The following is a 16,851-nucleotide window of genomic DNA, read 5'->3' on the forward strand; positions in this document are numbered from 1 at the left end:
GTTCTTAATGGGAGTGCCAAGACTTTTTTTTCATGTAATATTGAAAATAGATTATGTTAAGCCAAGGAGCTTAGTCCATCAGGTCCATCCCAATGTCTAACATGATCTAACCTCTGATGACCTTTCCTGGGTCCTGGGATTCCTTAACAACCATGTGGGCACTCCTCTGTGGTACCAAATGTTACACGTAAGGAGTTAAAATTAGAGTGGGTGCTTGCATCTGTTGGTGTTTCTGGGACTTAGTCTCTTCACTTGTGAAACAGAGAGATAGGAAGGTGGGTAAATAATTGCTATATTTTATTTTACTTATAGGATCATGTCACTCTTTTAATCAAAACCCTCCAAAGGGTCCCTGGTGTACTTAGGGAAAGAAAATGAAAATATCTCATCATAGATGTTAAGACTCCACATAGTTTGGCCTATACCTCCCTCTATGACCTCATTGTGTACCACTCTCTATTTTACTTACCATACATAAGCTTCACTAACCTTCTTCTTTTTCCTTGTATATGCCTAGCTCATTCCCACCTTGGGCCTCTGTACTAGCTATATGCTGTCCCCAGAAGATACCTCCTTAGAGAGGCCTTCCTCTGCTACCTGATCTGAAGTAGCTCTGTATCAGATCAGACTTGACATCTGCCTCCTGAATCCCAAGTGGGTGGGGCCTAATTTAGTTGACATATTTCCCTAACGCTAAACAGTCTTCCTAGGCCTCTGCATTCCATATCTCCTCTTGATATATGCCATTATCTACTGGAACCCTCCCCAGACCCTGATCCTGTCAGGTGGACTTTTTGTTGGCAATGTCACTGCTATTATCATAATCTTTGGATTCTATGTTTTGCCTGCTAAACTGGATTAGCCACAGGTGGGGCTGACTCTCTTAATCTTGGACCCACTCAGTTGTGAGGCTGGTTCCTAGAATGTGACAGAAATAAGTATCCTGATCAGGGGTACTTACCTTGGAGAGTTCTTGTCCAGGCCCACACAGTTGGCAGGTGACACACTGTCCCCATTGGTCCCAGTACTCATTTTCTTGGCAATCCATGGTGGGAAGGCTGTGGGTACATAACACAAAAACTAGGGAGCTAGTGAAAAGGGAAAGTGGTGGCTTGGTTTATGGGTCACTTGGTTTATGGGTCCACTTAATATAGTCTCTGGTTCTGAGTTACAGGGGTTGAGGAAGCCAATTCAAAACAGTTAATGCTTATATAGCCCTGACATGCGCTAGAAACTCTTTTAAATGCTTTACATTTAGTAATAATTCATTCAGTACTTTACACCACCATATCAGAGATTCTTATTATCCCTAACTTACATATGAGGAAACTGAGGCACAGAGGCCAAGAAATTTGCCAAAGTACACACAGTTAGTTGCTGTACCACTTGCTGACCTGGAAAGAGAGTAAGACAAAGACCTAGCTCCTGCCTGAGTGGGTAGAGAATAACCACAATTTCTAACATGTGACCAGCTATTAACAGTTTAGAAAGCACTTTCACATCCATTATTATTTGATCCATACAACAACCATGTAAGGTAAGCAATATAGGGATTATTGTCATTGTTTTGTGGATAAGAAAGCTTAAACATGGTTTTCTTTTGCCAAAACTGTCTTGAATACCTTTGAGGGCCACTAGCTGCCATTGCTTCTGCCCTAGGGAGAGTGGGAAGGGAGGATGACTCACCATGAAGAAATTTCCTGGTAGACTAAGGTGTAAAGAATGAAAAACACTACTCGGATAACAGTTCTCAGAATACAGATAGCATAGGGCAGTATCACTAGCATTGGTCTGAGAGCTTGGAGATACAGATTTTAATCCTGGCTATAGGGTAGCCAATCATCCAGCTTTGCTCAGAACTAAGAGGCTTCCCCAGTATATGGGGTTTTCAGTGCTAAAACTGGGACAGTTTCAGGCAAACCAGTATGGTGTCCAACTTACCTAACTCTTCTTCTTTCAACCTATGCCCTTGGATGAGTCACTTTATCTTTTCTGGCCATAGTTACTTAATCTGAAAAAAGGGGACAGTATGTTTCTCACCTACCTTATATAGCTCTTGGGAGGATCAAATGAGCTAAGGTCCATTAAACCATTATGAAGACTTTAAAAAATTATACAAAATAAGACAGAGTTAAGTACACAGAGAGAGAGTTTTCTACAAAGATGAATTTTAATGAGGGAGACTCAAGTAATTGGTAACACACGACTTGCACTATTCAAAGACAAAGGTGGAGTGAGATTCTTTTGCCTGTGCCTTAACATCATACCAAGGTGAACTTCAGGTGGCTATTCAAAGTGCCTAAGTATGCATGTTGGAAGAGAAGATAGTGAATGTGAACCCTGAGAGGCCATTACTCTTCCCCTTGGAATTCCCCAATGGTGTTAGGATGAGTCATCCTGACTGGCATTCTTGCTCGAATGTGTCTTTTCCCACCATCAGCTGGGCCATTCTTCCTCATTCCTTCATTCTAAAGTGGGCTACAAAATTCATTTTTGCACAACTAAAAATGTTCCCTCTTGTGTTGTTTCAATTACTGGCCCATAGTGTCAGCTTCTATAAACATAGTCCCCTCCATATCTACCCTTCTGAGTAAGGACCAAAACCATCAGTGGTCACATAGCCCTTATGACAAGGGAATTAAGTGTAATTGGCACAGAGCCAGAATACTGGACTGAACAATTACCCTGTATCCTTTTCTTGCCCACAAAAACAGAAAAACATTGGCAGAAGCCAAAGTGCAGCCCTGCCCTTGAGATATGTTCCTGACATAGGCATCTGAAATCTCCACAGCAGCTGCTTCTAGCCTCTGGGTGTCCAAAACACTCTATTTTGTTTGACTTCCAGAGCCCCATTTATCTAATAAATGTCATTTGTCATGAATCTTAACATGTCCCTCTAACATGGGCTTTGAGACCTATGTTTAGACAAGACAGGCTTAATACTAAATCTTCACAGCAGAATCCAGGGAATGAACAGACAGTTCCCCCCACCCCTGTTTTTCTCAAACTGCGTATCTAAAGCATGCAAAATAAATAGTCTTTCATTATAAGCTTAACAAATTGTCTTTATTACACAGAAGGAAATCACATAGACTCTGGACAGTTTTGAAGTCAGGGCATCTAGGAAAACCGTTTAATAATGGTTAAATGTTATTATCCAGGGGCAAACTCAGAAGTTATGTCAAATTCTTCTCTGTGGTCATCAGTTGTCCTCTGGCAGATGTAACTGCCTTTTTATTGTAAGAGAAGGTGAGAGATAATAATTAGGTTTTGAGAAAATCAGGGCTACTCTGAGGTGTCTCGTAACTACATTGAGACACACTTCTAAAATATCACAGAGGATGAGGCTGAACCATCCAAAATCAAATAGACAGGCCTATAAAATTTTACGTATGTACATAATCATAAAAACACTATCCAAATAAAGATACAGAATTTTGTCATTACCTCAACATGGCCCTTCATAGTCAATACCATCCCCTTCTCCCAAGTAATTTATAGTTTGGCTTCTATCACCATTACTAGTTTCATCTGTCCTTGAACTTCATATAAATTAAATTAACACATGAACACTCTTGTTTCTGGCTTTCTTAGCTCAATGTTATTTCTGTGAGATTCATCCATCATGTGTGTAGCAACATTTGTTCCTTACCATTGTTGTTTAGCATCCTATTATATGGATACACCATAATTTATTTATACATTTTTTTGGTTGATGGACATCGGGCATTTTCCAATTTGTGGCCATCATAAATAAAGTTGTTATGCTATGGTCAGTTGATTTTCAAAAAGAGTGCTGAGAAAATTTAATGGGAAAAGAACAGGTTTTTTTAAGTTGTTGTGACAATTGGATATTCACATGAAAAATGATCAAATTGGGCTCTTCACACTATATGCAAAATTAACTCAAAATGGACCAAAGCCCCAAATAAATAAGGGACAAAACTATAAAACTCTTATAAGAATTTTCTTTATAAGAAAATTTTTTGGTAATTTTTCATTTTTTCCTTAAAAAAAATATAGGTGTAAATATTGGATTAGGCAATGGCTTCTTAGATATAGCACTAAAAGCACAAGCAACAAAAGAAAAGAAATAGACAAATTGTATTTAATCAAAATTTAAAATTCTGTGCTTCACAGGACACTTAAAAAATAAAAAAAACAATCTATATAATGGGATAAAAACCCTGAAAATTATAGAGATCTGATAAAATACCTACATGTAGAATATATAGTTATGTCTTACAACTCAGAAAAAAAGACAATCCAATGAAAACGGGCAAAGTAGGGATGCCTGGGTGGCTCAGTCAGTTAAGCATCCAACTCTTGGTTTTGGCTCAGGTCATGATCTCAGGATCTTGGGATTGAGCCCCTAGTGGGGCTCCACGCTCAATGGGGAGTCTGCTTGAGATTCCTTCTGCTCTTCTCACCTGCTCAACTTCTCAATCTCTCTCTCTCTCAACTTCTATCTCTCTCTCAAATAAATAAATAATTTTTTTAAATGGGCAAGGTATTTGAATATACATTACCCCCAAGAAGATATACAAATGACCAATAAGCACATGAAAAAATATCCAACATTATTAGCAATTAGGGGAATGCAAATCAAAATCACAATGAAATCTCACTTCACATCCACTAGGGTGGCTGTAATAAAAAATAAGGGAGATAAGTGAGTGTTGGCAAGGATGTGGAGAAATTGGAACCCTCCTATATTGCTGGAGAATCAGGACTGCTTTATGTTTTCCAACTGATCTAAGTTATCTTTTTATTCCTGCATAATGGGTTAAAATTGTTTAACTCAGACAAGTAAAAAGGTGAAATAACTGGCTGCTGGGTCCTTGCATGTGGTAACCAACTGCTAGAAGCCTAAAAGAATCAAAGGCCTGCCACAACCTCTCTTTATCAGTTTTCTTATTCAGTATTTCATATACCCATTAGCCCTATGCTCTCAGATGATATATTTTATTTAGACCTATTTTGCTCCAGAACTCTTAAGCCTACACAAAGTAACTGGTATATCTATTAATAATTTTACTCTGAGTCAAAACATTTTAACTGGCTAATCAGTTGATAATTTATGTTTAACTTTTTTTTTCTTTTTACTCTTCATCTGCAAGCAAAATCTTATAGTTTTTAATTTTAAACAGTGAATAAAAAGGTCTTTTCCAAAAATTTTGTAACATAAATATAATGTAAAATATAATGTAAAAAGAACGTGAAATGGTGCAGTCCTGAAAAATGTTTTTGCAGTTCCTCAAAATGTTAAGCATAGAGTTACCACGTGACCCAGCAATTCTGCCCTTAGGTATATACCCAAAATAACTGAAAGTATATATCCACATAAAAATTTGTACACAAATGTCCCTAGCATCATTATTGATAATACTCAAAATGTAGAAACAATCTGAATGCTCATCTCTAACCACACAATGAAATATTATTCAGCCACAAAAAGGAATGAAGTACTTGATACCTGCTACAACATGGATAAATCTTGAAAACATTATGCTAAGCCAGGCACAATAAGACAAATACTGTATGATTACATTTACATGAAATACCAGAATAGACAATTCATAGAGACAGAAAGTAGACTAGTAGTTGCCATGGGCTGGGGGAAGGAGAAAATGGGGAATGACTGCTAATGGGTGAGCTTCATTTTGGGGTGATCAACTGGTCTAGAACTAGATAGCCATGATGGTTGGACAACTTTGTGAACATGTTAAAAACCAGTGAATTGTACATTTTACAAAGGTGAGTTGTACGGTATGTGAATTATATCTCAATTTTTTTTAAAAAGCTGGTTCTTCGGCTTTTTCTTTAATAGTATGAATTACCCTGTATTATTCCAGTAGTTATTACCTACCTAAGTTAGCCCCAAAATTAAAATTTTAAATACCTACTATGAATATTCTTATATGTGCCCTCAATTGTGATTTTTTTTTTCACTCAACTTTTCACCCAAATTTATCTAGCATTGTTTGGGTATATTAATTGGGTTTAACCAGAGGGGCTGACCAGTGGCAAAATAACCAGTGTCTCTTTATTTTGTCTCTTTGTCATATGGGTACTCTCCCTGCCCTTCCCTTTGTCCTGATTCCAAAATAATAATAATAATAATAATAATAATAATAATAATAATAACCTAGAAGAGTAAGAATGCAAGTAGGGAAGAGGAGAAGTGATGAGGCTGACATTAATAATACTCCTCACATTAGCTCATTGTGCCCTAAATAATCAATGTTGGCCAAGTTTCTGGTAGATGTAAGGTACTCAGGCGGCTGCCGGTGCAGCTGCCTTTGGCTACAGATTGCGGCTGCTGCTCTTCTCAACTTGCACATGCTTGTGGGGTGAAACATGCTCTTTGTATCTGGGACGGGTGGGCAGAACAGGATGACAGGTCTAAATTAAGAACTCAGGACTTCCAGGAAGATATTTACTTTGCCTGGGCAGTGCAGGAGGTGTGGTATTAAAGAGGGTGAGGAAGACAGCAGCTGGTCCATACGCTGTCTATTCCTCTCCTGTGGGCCTACCCAGTGGCTCACATGCATAAGACTGGCAAAAATCAAAGCAATTTCTCAGCCTGGACTTGAGAATTTCGCTTTCTTTGAAAATTAAGCTTCTAATCTCATTACAATGATGAGTACCCTCATTATTTCCAGACATTTGGCCTATAATCCAGATGTTGCTTTATCATTTGGTGCTGGCTCTCAGCCCTTCATTTCCTGGCCTTACCTATGGCCACTCTATCCCAGCTTTCTCTTGCTTATAACCTGCTTCTAAACTACCAAGCATCATTTTATTAAGAATCACTAATTCTTTTTTTTAAATAATTTTTTATTATGTTATGTTAGTCACCCTACACAAAAAACAAAACAAAAAACTACCAAGCATCTTATCTTCCTCCTGCACCACTATCTGTGAATTTTACATTCCTCAGTATGGTGAATGATCCTAGGCCCAGCTCTCCCATCAGAAGCATATTCCTCCCCAGTACTAGACTCAATGTCCCCATTCATACTATAAGAGTTTGGCCAATCTCTTTGACTAGTCATTCTTTGTATCGGTTGCTCCTTGGGAGCTTCAAAAAATATTGATAGTTGGGCCCCATTCCTGAGATTCTGATGTAACCAGTCAGGGGTGTGGCCTTAATAGTCAGAATTTTTAAAGTTCATCAGGTGATTTTCATGTGGAACCCACTTTGAAAATCACTGCTTTAAGGACTTTTTTTTTATTCTTGTCTGTTTTGCCTGAATATAAGGTGTAGTCAGAAAAAGTTTTTTGTTTGTTTGTTTGTTGGTATCCCCCATATTCAGAGGAAACTTGGTGAGGGAGTGGACTAGGGCCTACTGATTGTTTTTTGTTTGTTTTGTTTTTAGAAAAAATGGGTGATAAAGACAAAAGGGGTTGAGAGTGGAGTGTTAGTTTTAAAACACGCTAGATCATGTCATTTCCAATCTCAAAATCTATTGATGGCTCTCTACCTCATGCAATACAATTAAAGATCTTAGAATCGTCAATTAGGCCTTAGAAGATCTGCCTATTTCCCCTTATACCACTACCTCTTTGACCTTATGACTCTTCCTCTTATTCTCTTAACTCCAGCCATGCTGGCCTCTTTGCTATTCCTCAAACTAACCAGGACTGTTCCCAGCTTATGTACTTTACATCAGCTGCTCCCTCAGTCAGGCATGTTTTCTCCTAAGTGTCCACACAGCTCCCTCCCTTATCTTCTTCAGTTCTTTATTATACCATCTTCCTAGTGAGGCTTCTCTGACCATTCCTTTAAATCAGTAACTTCCCTCCATATCTCCTACACCCCTTTGCTATTTCATTCTTCTCAATAGTACTTATGACTATCCTTATTTATGCCTTTATGGTCTGTTCATCCTCCAATTAGAATGTAAGCACCATGAGATCACACTGCTTTATCTCATATACTTAGAACAGTGCCTGGCACATAGTAGGCATTAAATAAATATTTGTTGAATTAGTAAATGGTTAAAGTCTACAAAATAATGGTTACGATCTTCTGTCTTGGTGAAAGGTTTCACAATTTATAAAAGGTTTCCTATCAGTCAGCTCAATGGATCCTTATAATAACCCCAGGAGTAAGCCAGGGATTATTACCACCAATTAACAAATTAAAAAAAAAAAACCCTGAGGCTCAAAGAAAAAAAAAGATTCCTCTGAATTTATTTATCTAGTAAGAAACAATGCCAGACCACAGGAATTTAGGACCCATGAATCTGGCATGCTTTCCAAGGCAGTGAACTCTAAAATAGGGAATTGAGGTCCTCCCAGGCTGTTATTGAAATTTAATTTTTCATCAGTAATATCTTTGTTTGGCAGAAAGGTATTTCCTGAATGTTAATCTAATTGTACTTTAAAGACTGGTTAGACAGGGTTACTTCTCAAGCCATAAGAGATAAGGGCCAGGACATAGGTGGTAGCAATAATAGAAAGAAATGGTGGGGGGAACAGACTTTACAAAAAGCACCAATAGAACCTTATAATTCCATGGATGTGAGAGTCAAAGAAAAACATGAGTCAGAGAAGATTCTGAGGGAAACCAGAAGAACCTCAAGGACATGAAGAGTGTGAAAGAAGAATTCCTTGTTAGAAAAAAAAAGTCAATATACTTAGATATTCAAATCATTTTAGGTATGGAGGGGACAGAGGAAATGTCAGTGGTGGTGCCTGGCAGGCAATTAAAATATGTAGAACATAGGTTGGGCTTAGAGATTAGTCAAATGCATAAAAAGACCAACTCATGGATGCACATCAAAATCATCAAGAGGACTTTAAAAAAAAAACCCTATATCCTAGATCAATTAAATCAAAACCTCTGAAAGAGGTTGAGAACCACTGATGTAGTAAATTATAGTGGAGGCTTAGATGAACAAAGAAAAATATCAAGAACAAAACATTGAGGGATATCCATATTTGATGCTAGGAGAGGAAGAAGAACAAGCAGCAACCAAGAAGGGGAAGCCAGGGAGGAAAGAATAAAACCCAGATAGAATAGTACAGGACAAAGTTTTGAAAAGTAAGAGGTGACCAACAGTGTCAACTGTTGGTACAGGGTGGTGGAGGATCATCAGAACTAGGGATGCATTATTTTGATTTTACTTTGTGGACATGTGATAAAAGTAAATTGTCTTTTAATGTTCAAGTAGATAATAATACATTCATAGAAGAGATTCGGAAAGCACAGGTGGTAATAATAGTTTTTAACAGGCTTCTCTTTCCATTTCCAAAGTGACTGAAGAATTTCAACTGTTAGTGATAGCAACAACTGGTCCAGTAAAGTCAGGATTATCAACAGAGGAGAATGAAGGGAGTTGTGCAAAATTAAAGAAGCCTCACCTATTTACCTTGTCCTTCATTCCTGTATACAGAACAACAGATAATGCCTCTGTAAGAATAAAAATGCTGGGGTAGAAAAAGAAAAAAAAACTTATTAAAAGCATATTGTCATTGTATAGATAGAATTAATAACCAACTGAAGTGGGCCATTTCCACTCAGTCAAAAGCAAATGCTAACCATATTAATTAAATTATTTCTTCTTCAAAACATGTGTGAGCACACACATTCACAAGAACGACAGCAACAAAAAAGCACAAACCTAAAAAGACAAGCATAACTTAAAAGACTATAAATGAGGAGAAAAAGCTATAAAACATATAAATATTGTGCTACTATTTGGCAACTGCTGAAAAAAACTGTGAAAGGAAGGGGAGAAAAGAACTGTGTAGCTAAGAACATAGCAATATAATTAATAAAAAATGGGATGAAATTAAGACCAGCAAACTTTGGGCTGATTATGAGGGGAAAATATCATTTTGATGATTGTTGAAACAGTCTTCCGAAGTGGGAGCAAAAGCACAGAAACTGCCCTGGATGATGTTCAAGGGTAAAATGAAATAATGCATGTAAGAGTGCTCTGGAAACTCTGGTTTGTGCTACACATGTGAGGGTTGCTATGATTGTTGTTACTACCCCACCGAGAGCGGGGGAGAAAAGGTAATTGGAGACAAGCCACAGGCCAGACAAACACTTAGCCAATATCCAAAGCCCTTGCTTTGCTCCACTGTGGACTTAGCCAAAGTGAGTCATTTATTAATGTACCAACAACCACAGACACCATGAAATTATGGTATCATCAAAAATTAGTTATTCCTGGGGATAAATATTTATTGGCTTCCTAAGGAGGATATGCTTTTGGCTGAGTTATCCCAACTGGGAACTGGTTTCATGGTATGATTTCTTTGCAGGCTGGGAACTGAATAAAACTCAGTCAAGGATACTAATTTCTGATTTCTATTAATGTTTTTTGATTTTTGCCTCACATTCTCTCCAACCTGTCCAATTTACAAGGCAATCTGGAATCGCTGTATCTCTCTGAAAGTGTAAGAACAGTGCCTTATCTCCTGAAGCAATCTAAATTCAATCAAGCATACTATCCCTTCCTCACTGGCCGGAGAATAAAATGTCCTAAGGAAGCAGACACACAACGTGATGAACATTTGAAAGTATAGCTCAGGTCCATTTATCCTTCCAATAGAAATGGGAGAACCAGTCCATAAAATGAAGCCTGCCTGCCTTTACTTGATATGAGATATTGATACCAAAATATTTTTTGCTTTTTTTAGGATGCCCCCCCCCAAAAAAAAGAAGAAACATATAAGACTTGGCAGGGTAGTGGGAGAAAGGTGAGACATATACCAAGAAGCCTATGATCTCATATGTAAACACATATTCTGTAAGACAATTTTCAGAATCCTACAATATTAGAGTTAGAAGGAAGTTTAACACCTTTCTTAGCCACAACTGCCTGTTGCCCAATAAAGAAATGCCATCTAGCTTTACTTGATTTTTTCTTTTCCTTTTTTTTTTTTTTTTTTTTTTTTTTTAGAAATAGGTACCTCAGTATTCACATCACAGCATAATTCATTATTGACTTTTTTTCCTCTTTGGCAACTGGTTAAAACTTCAAACCACCAGATAATTGAAAACATATTATCATGGAATACCAAAAGGATTCTTCAAGGCAACCTAACCCTATTCCTTGATGATCTAGATGGGGCAACTAAGGCCCAAAGAAGGGATAAAATTTTCCCAAAGTCACATAGTTGATCAGTAGCAGAGACAGGACTAGAATCCAAGTATCCAAATTCCAGTGGCTTGTCTATTTCCCATAATTAAAGAAGACAAGCCAGTGGCTTATCTATTTCCCATAATTAAAGAAGGGGTAGGCCCAGGTTTAAGACTAATTACTTGGTGAATAATTAGGTTGTAGCTTCTCTTTTTTTTCCCACACCCTCACCACCTAAACTTGGCTCATTTTATCCTCAACAGAAAAAATTCCAAAAGGTAGGCTGGGTCAGGAAGATGTGGCCCATGAGGTCCTTTTGGCTTACTCACCCTACCATGGTGACTAACAATCTCTTGTAAGTGAAGACATCTTAGTCTTTGATTCCACCATGTATCTTACATGGCAATTCCTTTATTTTTGAGAATGTCACGATATCTTTTGGGATACTTAAGGGATATCATAACTATAGTCACCCTGGGAAGGGAAGGATGGATTTCTGGTCACTCAAAAAACATTTAAATGCCTTCTATACAAGGCCTTCTGTTAGGACATGGTGGCAAGAGGAAAAACAAGAGGTGAATAAAACATCTTCTCTACTTTAAGAAATCATAATCTTGTGAGGAACATAGAAAACATACATAGTTAACTCTAATCCAAGACAAACTATAGCCATCCTCATATTTCCCATGAACACAGAAAAATACCTTTCATTTTTCAGACTGATGGTGAAGCTGACTTATATCCCTCCTGTTACACACTCAGTGGGAAAACTGATAGATGGATCTAGTATCCAGAAAGGAAGCAGGGAAAAACAGCTTCTGCTTCAACCACCAGCTTCAGCTCTGAGGAATAGCTCCAAAAAATGCTTCACTCTCTGCAGAAAGCATTCAAGTATAGCAGGTCAAGAAGACATCTAGAGGAAGGTTTTATGGCCTAGCTTGTGTTCCCAGGTAGAGGCATTGCTTGCCTTTCCTTTGGCACTAGGGACTTTTTCTCCCTTAAAGAGCTTCTGTAATGAGGTCTTTCAAAGAAAGAATAAGTACTATAAAGCAATTAGATAATCCACTCTCCTGTAGTCTCTTTCTCCAGTATCAAAGCTGGCCTAATTGCCCAGCCTATATTTTAAACACAAACAACTGAAGAAAATGAAAAACAAAAAAGAATGACACTAACCTTGGAGTAAGAAAAATTTAACTTCCAGTTGTGGCTCAGACACTCACTAACTAAAAAATCTCTAGAAAGTTTTATTTTCTTTGGCCTGTTTGGCCCCCTGTACAATTAAGAAAAGAATATTAGGGTGAGGAGTCAGTGAGATGATGGATTTGAAAATATCTGGCACATAGTGGGAACTTAAGAATTAATAAATTATAAAGGAACTTGTCACAGTCACTCATCCTGCTCCTTATGCAGTGTTTCTCATCACTTTGAAGGTACCATCACCCCAATTTATATAGCTAAAAACCTCACAATCTTATTTGACTTGACAGCACGCCATGTGAGAAATGGTGGGGAAAATGGGCTGTTTGACCTGGGATCAGAAGATGGAGGAGGATCTGATCTCTGTCCTTCAGCTCTATAAAGAACTATCATGGAAGAGAATAAACAGACTGCTCTGAGGGGCTACAGGGAGGATGACTAGGACCTCAGAGGGGGAAACCACAGGGAGAATGAGTTCAGTTTAACAAAAGGAAGATCTTTTGAAGAGTCAAGGCTTTCCATGAAGGGAATGGACTCTCTCAGAGATCACTAAGTGCATTCCCTCTGGAAGTGTTCAAACAAAGACTAACAAGGACGTTTTAAGGGGAAGTCAACTGCAGTGAAAGAAAATTATGATTCATAAAAGCCTACCATGTGTCAGATATTGTGCTAGTACTTTACAGGGGTTATCTCCCTTCATCCTCCCAGTAAAACTATGATATAAGTACTATTCTCCCTGTTTTTCAGACTAGAAAACTGAGGCTCAGAGAAGTTCAGTATTTCTCACTGAACTTACAGCTGGTATTTTAAGTGGGTGGTAAGAACAACTCTTTGTTGTTGGCAAAAAATGCCATAGTACCATATATATATATATATGCCTGGGTGGCTCAGTCGGTTAAGCGTCTGCCTTTGGCTCAGGTCACGATCCCAGAGTCCTAGGATCAAGTACCACACCGGACTCCGTGCTCAGCAGGGAGCCTGCTTCTCCCTCTGCCTCCTGCTCCCCTGCTTGTGCGCTCCCTCTCGCTTTCTCTCTCTCTCTGTGTCAAATAAATAAAATCTTTAAAACTAAATAAATTAAAAAATAAAAAAATCATGCTCCCCACACATTGCTAAATGCTATATAGAAATACAATCCTGACTAGGAATGATGGATAAATAATATGTTTAGGATCACAGACAGGAGATAAGTAGCAGACTCAGGACTTGAACACAGCTGTCTAACTCAGAAAGTGGGTATACTTTCTATTGTACCATCCAGAGAAGTAGATGGAACTGGGATTGGGATGTACAACCTTTTAAAGTTTAACCCAGTCCCAAGAAATGTTGATTCTTTTCATTCCTCCTTTTTAAAATCTCATACAGTTTATCAACTTTTAATTCTGTAGATTCAACTTTGTGATGTCTTATTATATTTATTGCCTCCTTTCTATTCCCAAAGCCACCACCTCAGATCCAATGTTTCATTCCCTCTCTGCATCTGGTTTATCCACCTCTCGTGCTTTCCTATTGCAGTCCAGCTGACTCATATTTATCAGATTATACTTCCTGAAATATAAATTTGACTTTTTTCTTTAGCTCAGAAATTTCCAATGGCTTTCCAGTGTTTGTCCAATCAAACAGAAAGTCTAGCACCCCAAAATTTTCCAGTTTGCCACCAATCTACCACAGCAAACTCAACTTCCACTTTTCCCTAATTGTACTCTAAAATCCTGTTCAGCCTGTGTTCTTTTCACATGTCCTGATCTTCCCTGCCTCTAAACAGTTGTTCCTGTTGTTTTTCTTGCTTCGATTGCCTTTTCTCCTATCTCCACCTGTTGAAATCCTATCTGTGTTTCATGGTCCATCTTAAATAATAATAATAGTTAACATTTATTGAGTGCTTATTTTGGTGCAGTCACTGTGCTAAGGGTGTACAAATATTTTACATGGATTATCTAATATAATTCTCACAAAAACTTGAAGTAAGCACTATTGTCTCCATTTTACCCTGGAGTAAACCAGAGTTCTGAAAGACGGAAGTAAATCTACTTGTCCAATGTCACACAAGTTAATAAATGGTTGGGTTGGAACTGGAACTCAAGTAACCTGTCTCTGGAGCACTAAAAGGTGTGACAATGTGAAAAATGTCTTTCTGATTATCCCTGACTCAACTTGAAGTGATCCTTATTTGACAACCTTAAAGGATTTTGATGAAACCTGTAAAGCCTATCCTGTGTCTTATTTGTGTGTTCTTATACCCATGATGAAACTGTGAAGTCCCAGTGCATCTTAAGCATCTCTCTATCTCACATAGTGGTGACAGAAAGTAGTTGCTCAGTGATCCTGTTACACTGAATTGAACCCATACTGGGGTAAAAGGAGGGGATGGGAGAGTTATATAGGGGAAGACGCTCCACACTCTCTTGCCTTAGCTACCCTACATGACAGGGCACTGGCCAACACTGCTAACACCAGTCCAAACAAGACTTTGCAGTCTCTGCTCTCCCAGGTTTCTGGCGGGTCTCTTCTTGTCCCCCAGTTCTCACAGCTGCCTTAGCCTTGGCCAGTGTTTGGGGTAAAGCAGGATCAAAATATCAAAATGCCCTGGGCTCAGCTTCCAGGAGTGACGGATCAAGTAAAGCCCAGTTGGTGGGTGAAGGGGCAGACTGAAAGCCCCCAAATAGAGCCTGAGTGTTCTTTATACAAGCCCTGACTTGCCCAGGGGCCACGTGGGTGGCCTGGCAGCTCAACTTCCCTAGGGATGCTCCACATGTCTGATCCAACCCCTCCCTCCCTCCCCTAATCATCCAGCTTCCTTTTCCTTAGCTCTAAACCCCAGGTGCTCAGGGTGTTTGGACATGTCCAGGCATGTTCCCAGAGGCCATACAGGTCCAGTGAAAGCCTACACAGGGGCACACTGGCCCTCCAAAGCCATTGGGGTATTAACCCAGGTCCCTGGCACCTTAGCATTTTCCGGATACAGATGGATGGACAGACAGACCACCGGAATACCCTCGTAGACATTCTGATTTTGTAGCTCCTTAGTAGGGCCACCCTAACCTGATCCTGAACTTCCACCCCTATGTCTCACAAGTCTGAGCAGATTTGCTATGCCAGGGAGTGTTCCCGCACTTACCCTGTAAATATATGGATGGATGGATGGATCTTGCTTCAGCAACAGAACTCTTAGACAAACACACTTCACCGCAGGCCAGACATACCACCAAACCCCCACCCCTCAGTCCCCAGCCTACATACCACGTTCACAGTAGATGAAATCCGTTGCAATCACTCGGGCTAATTTCACATCCCTGCGCAGCAACAACAGGCTAAACCCATTCTCCTTTTTTTTTTTACGCTACGCCTACTTCTCCGCCCCCTTGAGGCTCCCAAAGCAGCTACTCGAGTGTCTAGGCGTGACTATGCAAAGAAGCCCCACCCCTGAGACGGACACAGTGCTGCTGAGAGGCGGGGAAGGGGAGGTAAGCAGAAACCGTGTTATGCAAAGAAGTCCCACCCCTGAGATGGACACAGTGCCGCAGAGAGGCGGGGAAGGGGAGGTAAATGGAGACAGAGCCACTCCTGTGGAAGGATTCAAAAAGCTCTGGGGACTGTGGACAGACAGGGAGTTAGGTTTTGCCTGGTCTGTGGGAACAGAGGGAAGGTCAAGTGGTCAGAGGCACTATGTAGACTCCTTTTCTTGTAACTATTGCATGGTAGGATGCAGCTGAACTCCTCAAAGTTCTGTACGTGAATGTTAGCAGGCCTGGGATTTTTCAGAAAATCAGTGTTGGAAAAGCAACAGTTTTCAGATACACGGAAAAGCCATTTCCCAGCTTGGCTTGCTTTTCTTTCTTTCTTTCTTTCTTTCTTTCTTTCTTTCTTTCTTTCTTTCTTTCTTTCTTTTTCTTTCTTTCTTTCTTCTTTCTCCTTTGTTCAGTAAGTTAGATAGGATTTGGACAGGAGGAGAGGGGACATAAAACAGGGGAAAGACCACTCAAAATCAAGGAGAATTCAATTGTGGAATCACCTTCTCTGGGCCCCAGAGTCTCTATACAAAGAAGGGGTTGTACTAGATATACTAGGGGTTTTTTCAGCAGTGACACTCGGGGAGTTTAGAAGTTGATAATCACAGAGACAGCAGTGGAGAAGTACTGGAATGTTACTAGTCCCTGACCCTGAAGAACTTGCAGAGGAACAGGGGAAATAAGATAGACTGGACATAGAGAACAGCACACAATACTGAATGAATGGCCAAACTATGAGCTACAGGCCAGAAGGGTAAAAAGGAAGCAGAAAAAAAGGAAAAATAAGAGAAAATATGGCCAGGGAAGGGAAATGCTCTTCAATAGAGGAGGGGGCCTAAACAAATGTGGAGTACCAAGCTGCATTACAGGTAAAGGGAAAGAAGCTTAAGCCAAGGCATGGGGGAGGGTCCAAGCAATGTGCCATGATCAGACCCTGAGGGGCCTCACCTGGTGTGGGCAGAAGCTCTACACTAGGAGTTTAAGGTAAGGTCTCAATACATAGGCTGCAATGCCTTTGGTGAAAAAAAGGGCTGAATAGGCTC

General features: G+C 39.4%; 1 protein-coding gene across 7 annotated transcripts in view; it reads right to left on the reverse strand.

Annotated features, from left to right (window-relative positions):
* The window catches only part of EDA2R (ectodysplasin A2 receptor), a 54,086-nt gene extending 38,434 nt beyond the window's left edge, over nucleotides 1–15,652 (reverse strand). The window contains exons 1-3 of one of the 7 annotated variants that reach the window (XM_057312181.1): nucleotides 15,540–15,652; nucleotides 1,942–2,011; nucleotides 962–1,058 (exon numbers count right to left, since the gene is read on the reverse strand). In XM_057312181.1, the coding sequence (XP_057168164.1) occupies nucleotides 962–1,048 (87 nt within the window). In that variant the 5' untranslated portion in view covers nucleotides 1,049–1,058; nucleotides 1,942–2,011; nucleotides 15,540–15,652. The other 6 variants (XM_057312170.1, XM_026487606.4, XM_057312183.1 and 3 more) reach the window with 6 other exon arrangements.
* Nucleotides 15,653–16,851: the final 1,199 nt, after the last annotated feature.

Source organism: Ursus arctos, chromosome X (assembly GCF_023065955.2).
Source record: "Ursus arctos isolate Adak ecotype North America chromosome X, UrsArc2.0, whole genome shotgun sequence".
In the NCBI taxonomy this organism is placed as follows: Eukaryota; Metazoa; Chordata; class Mammalia; order Carnivora; family Ursidae; genus Ursus; species Ursus arctos.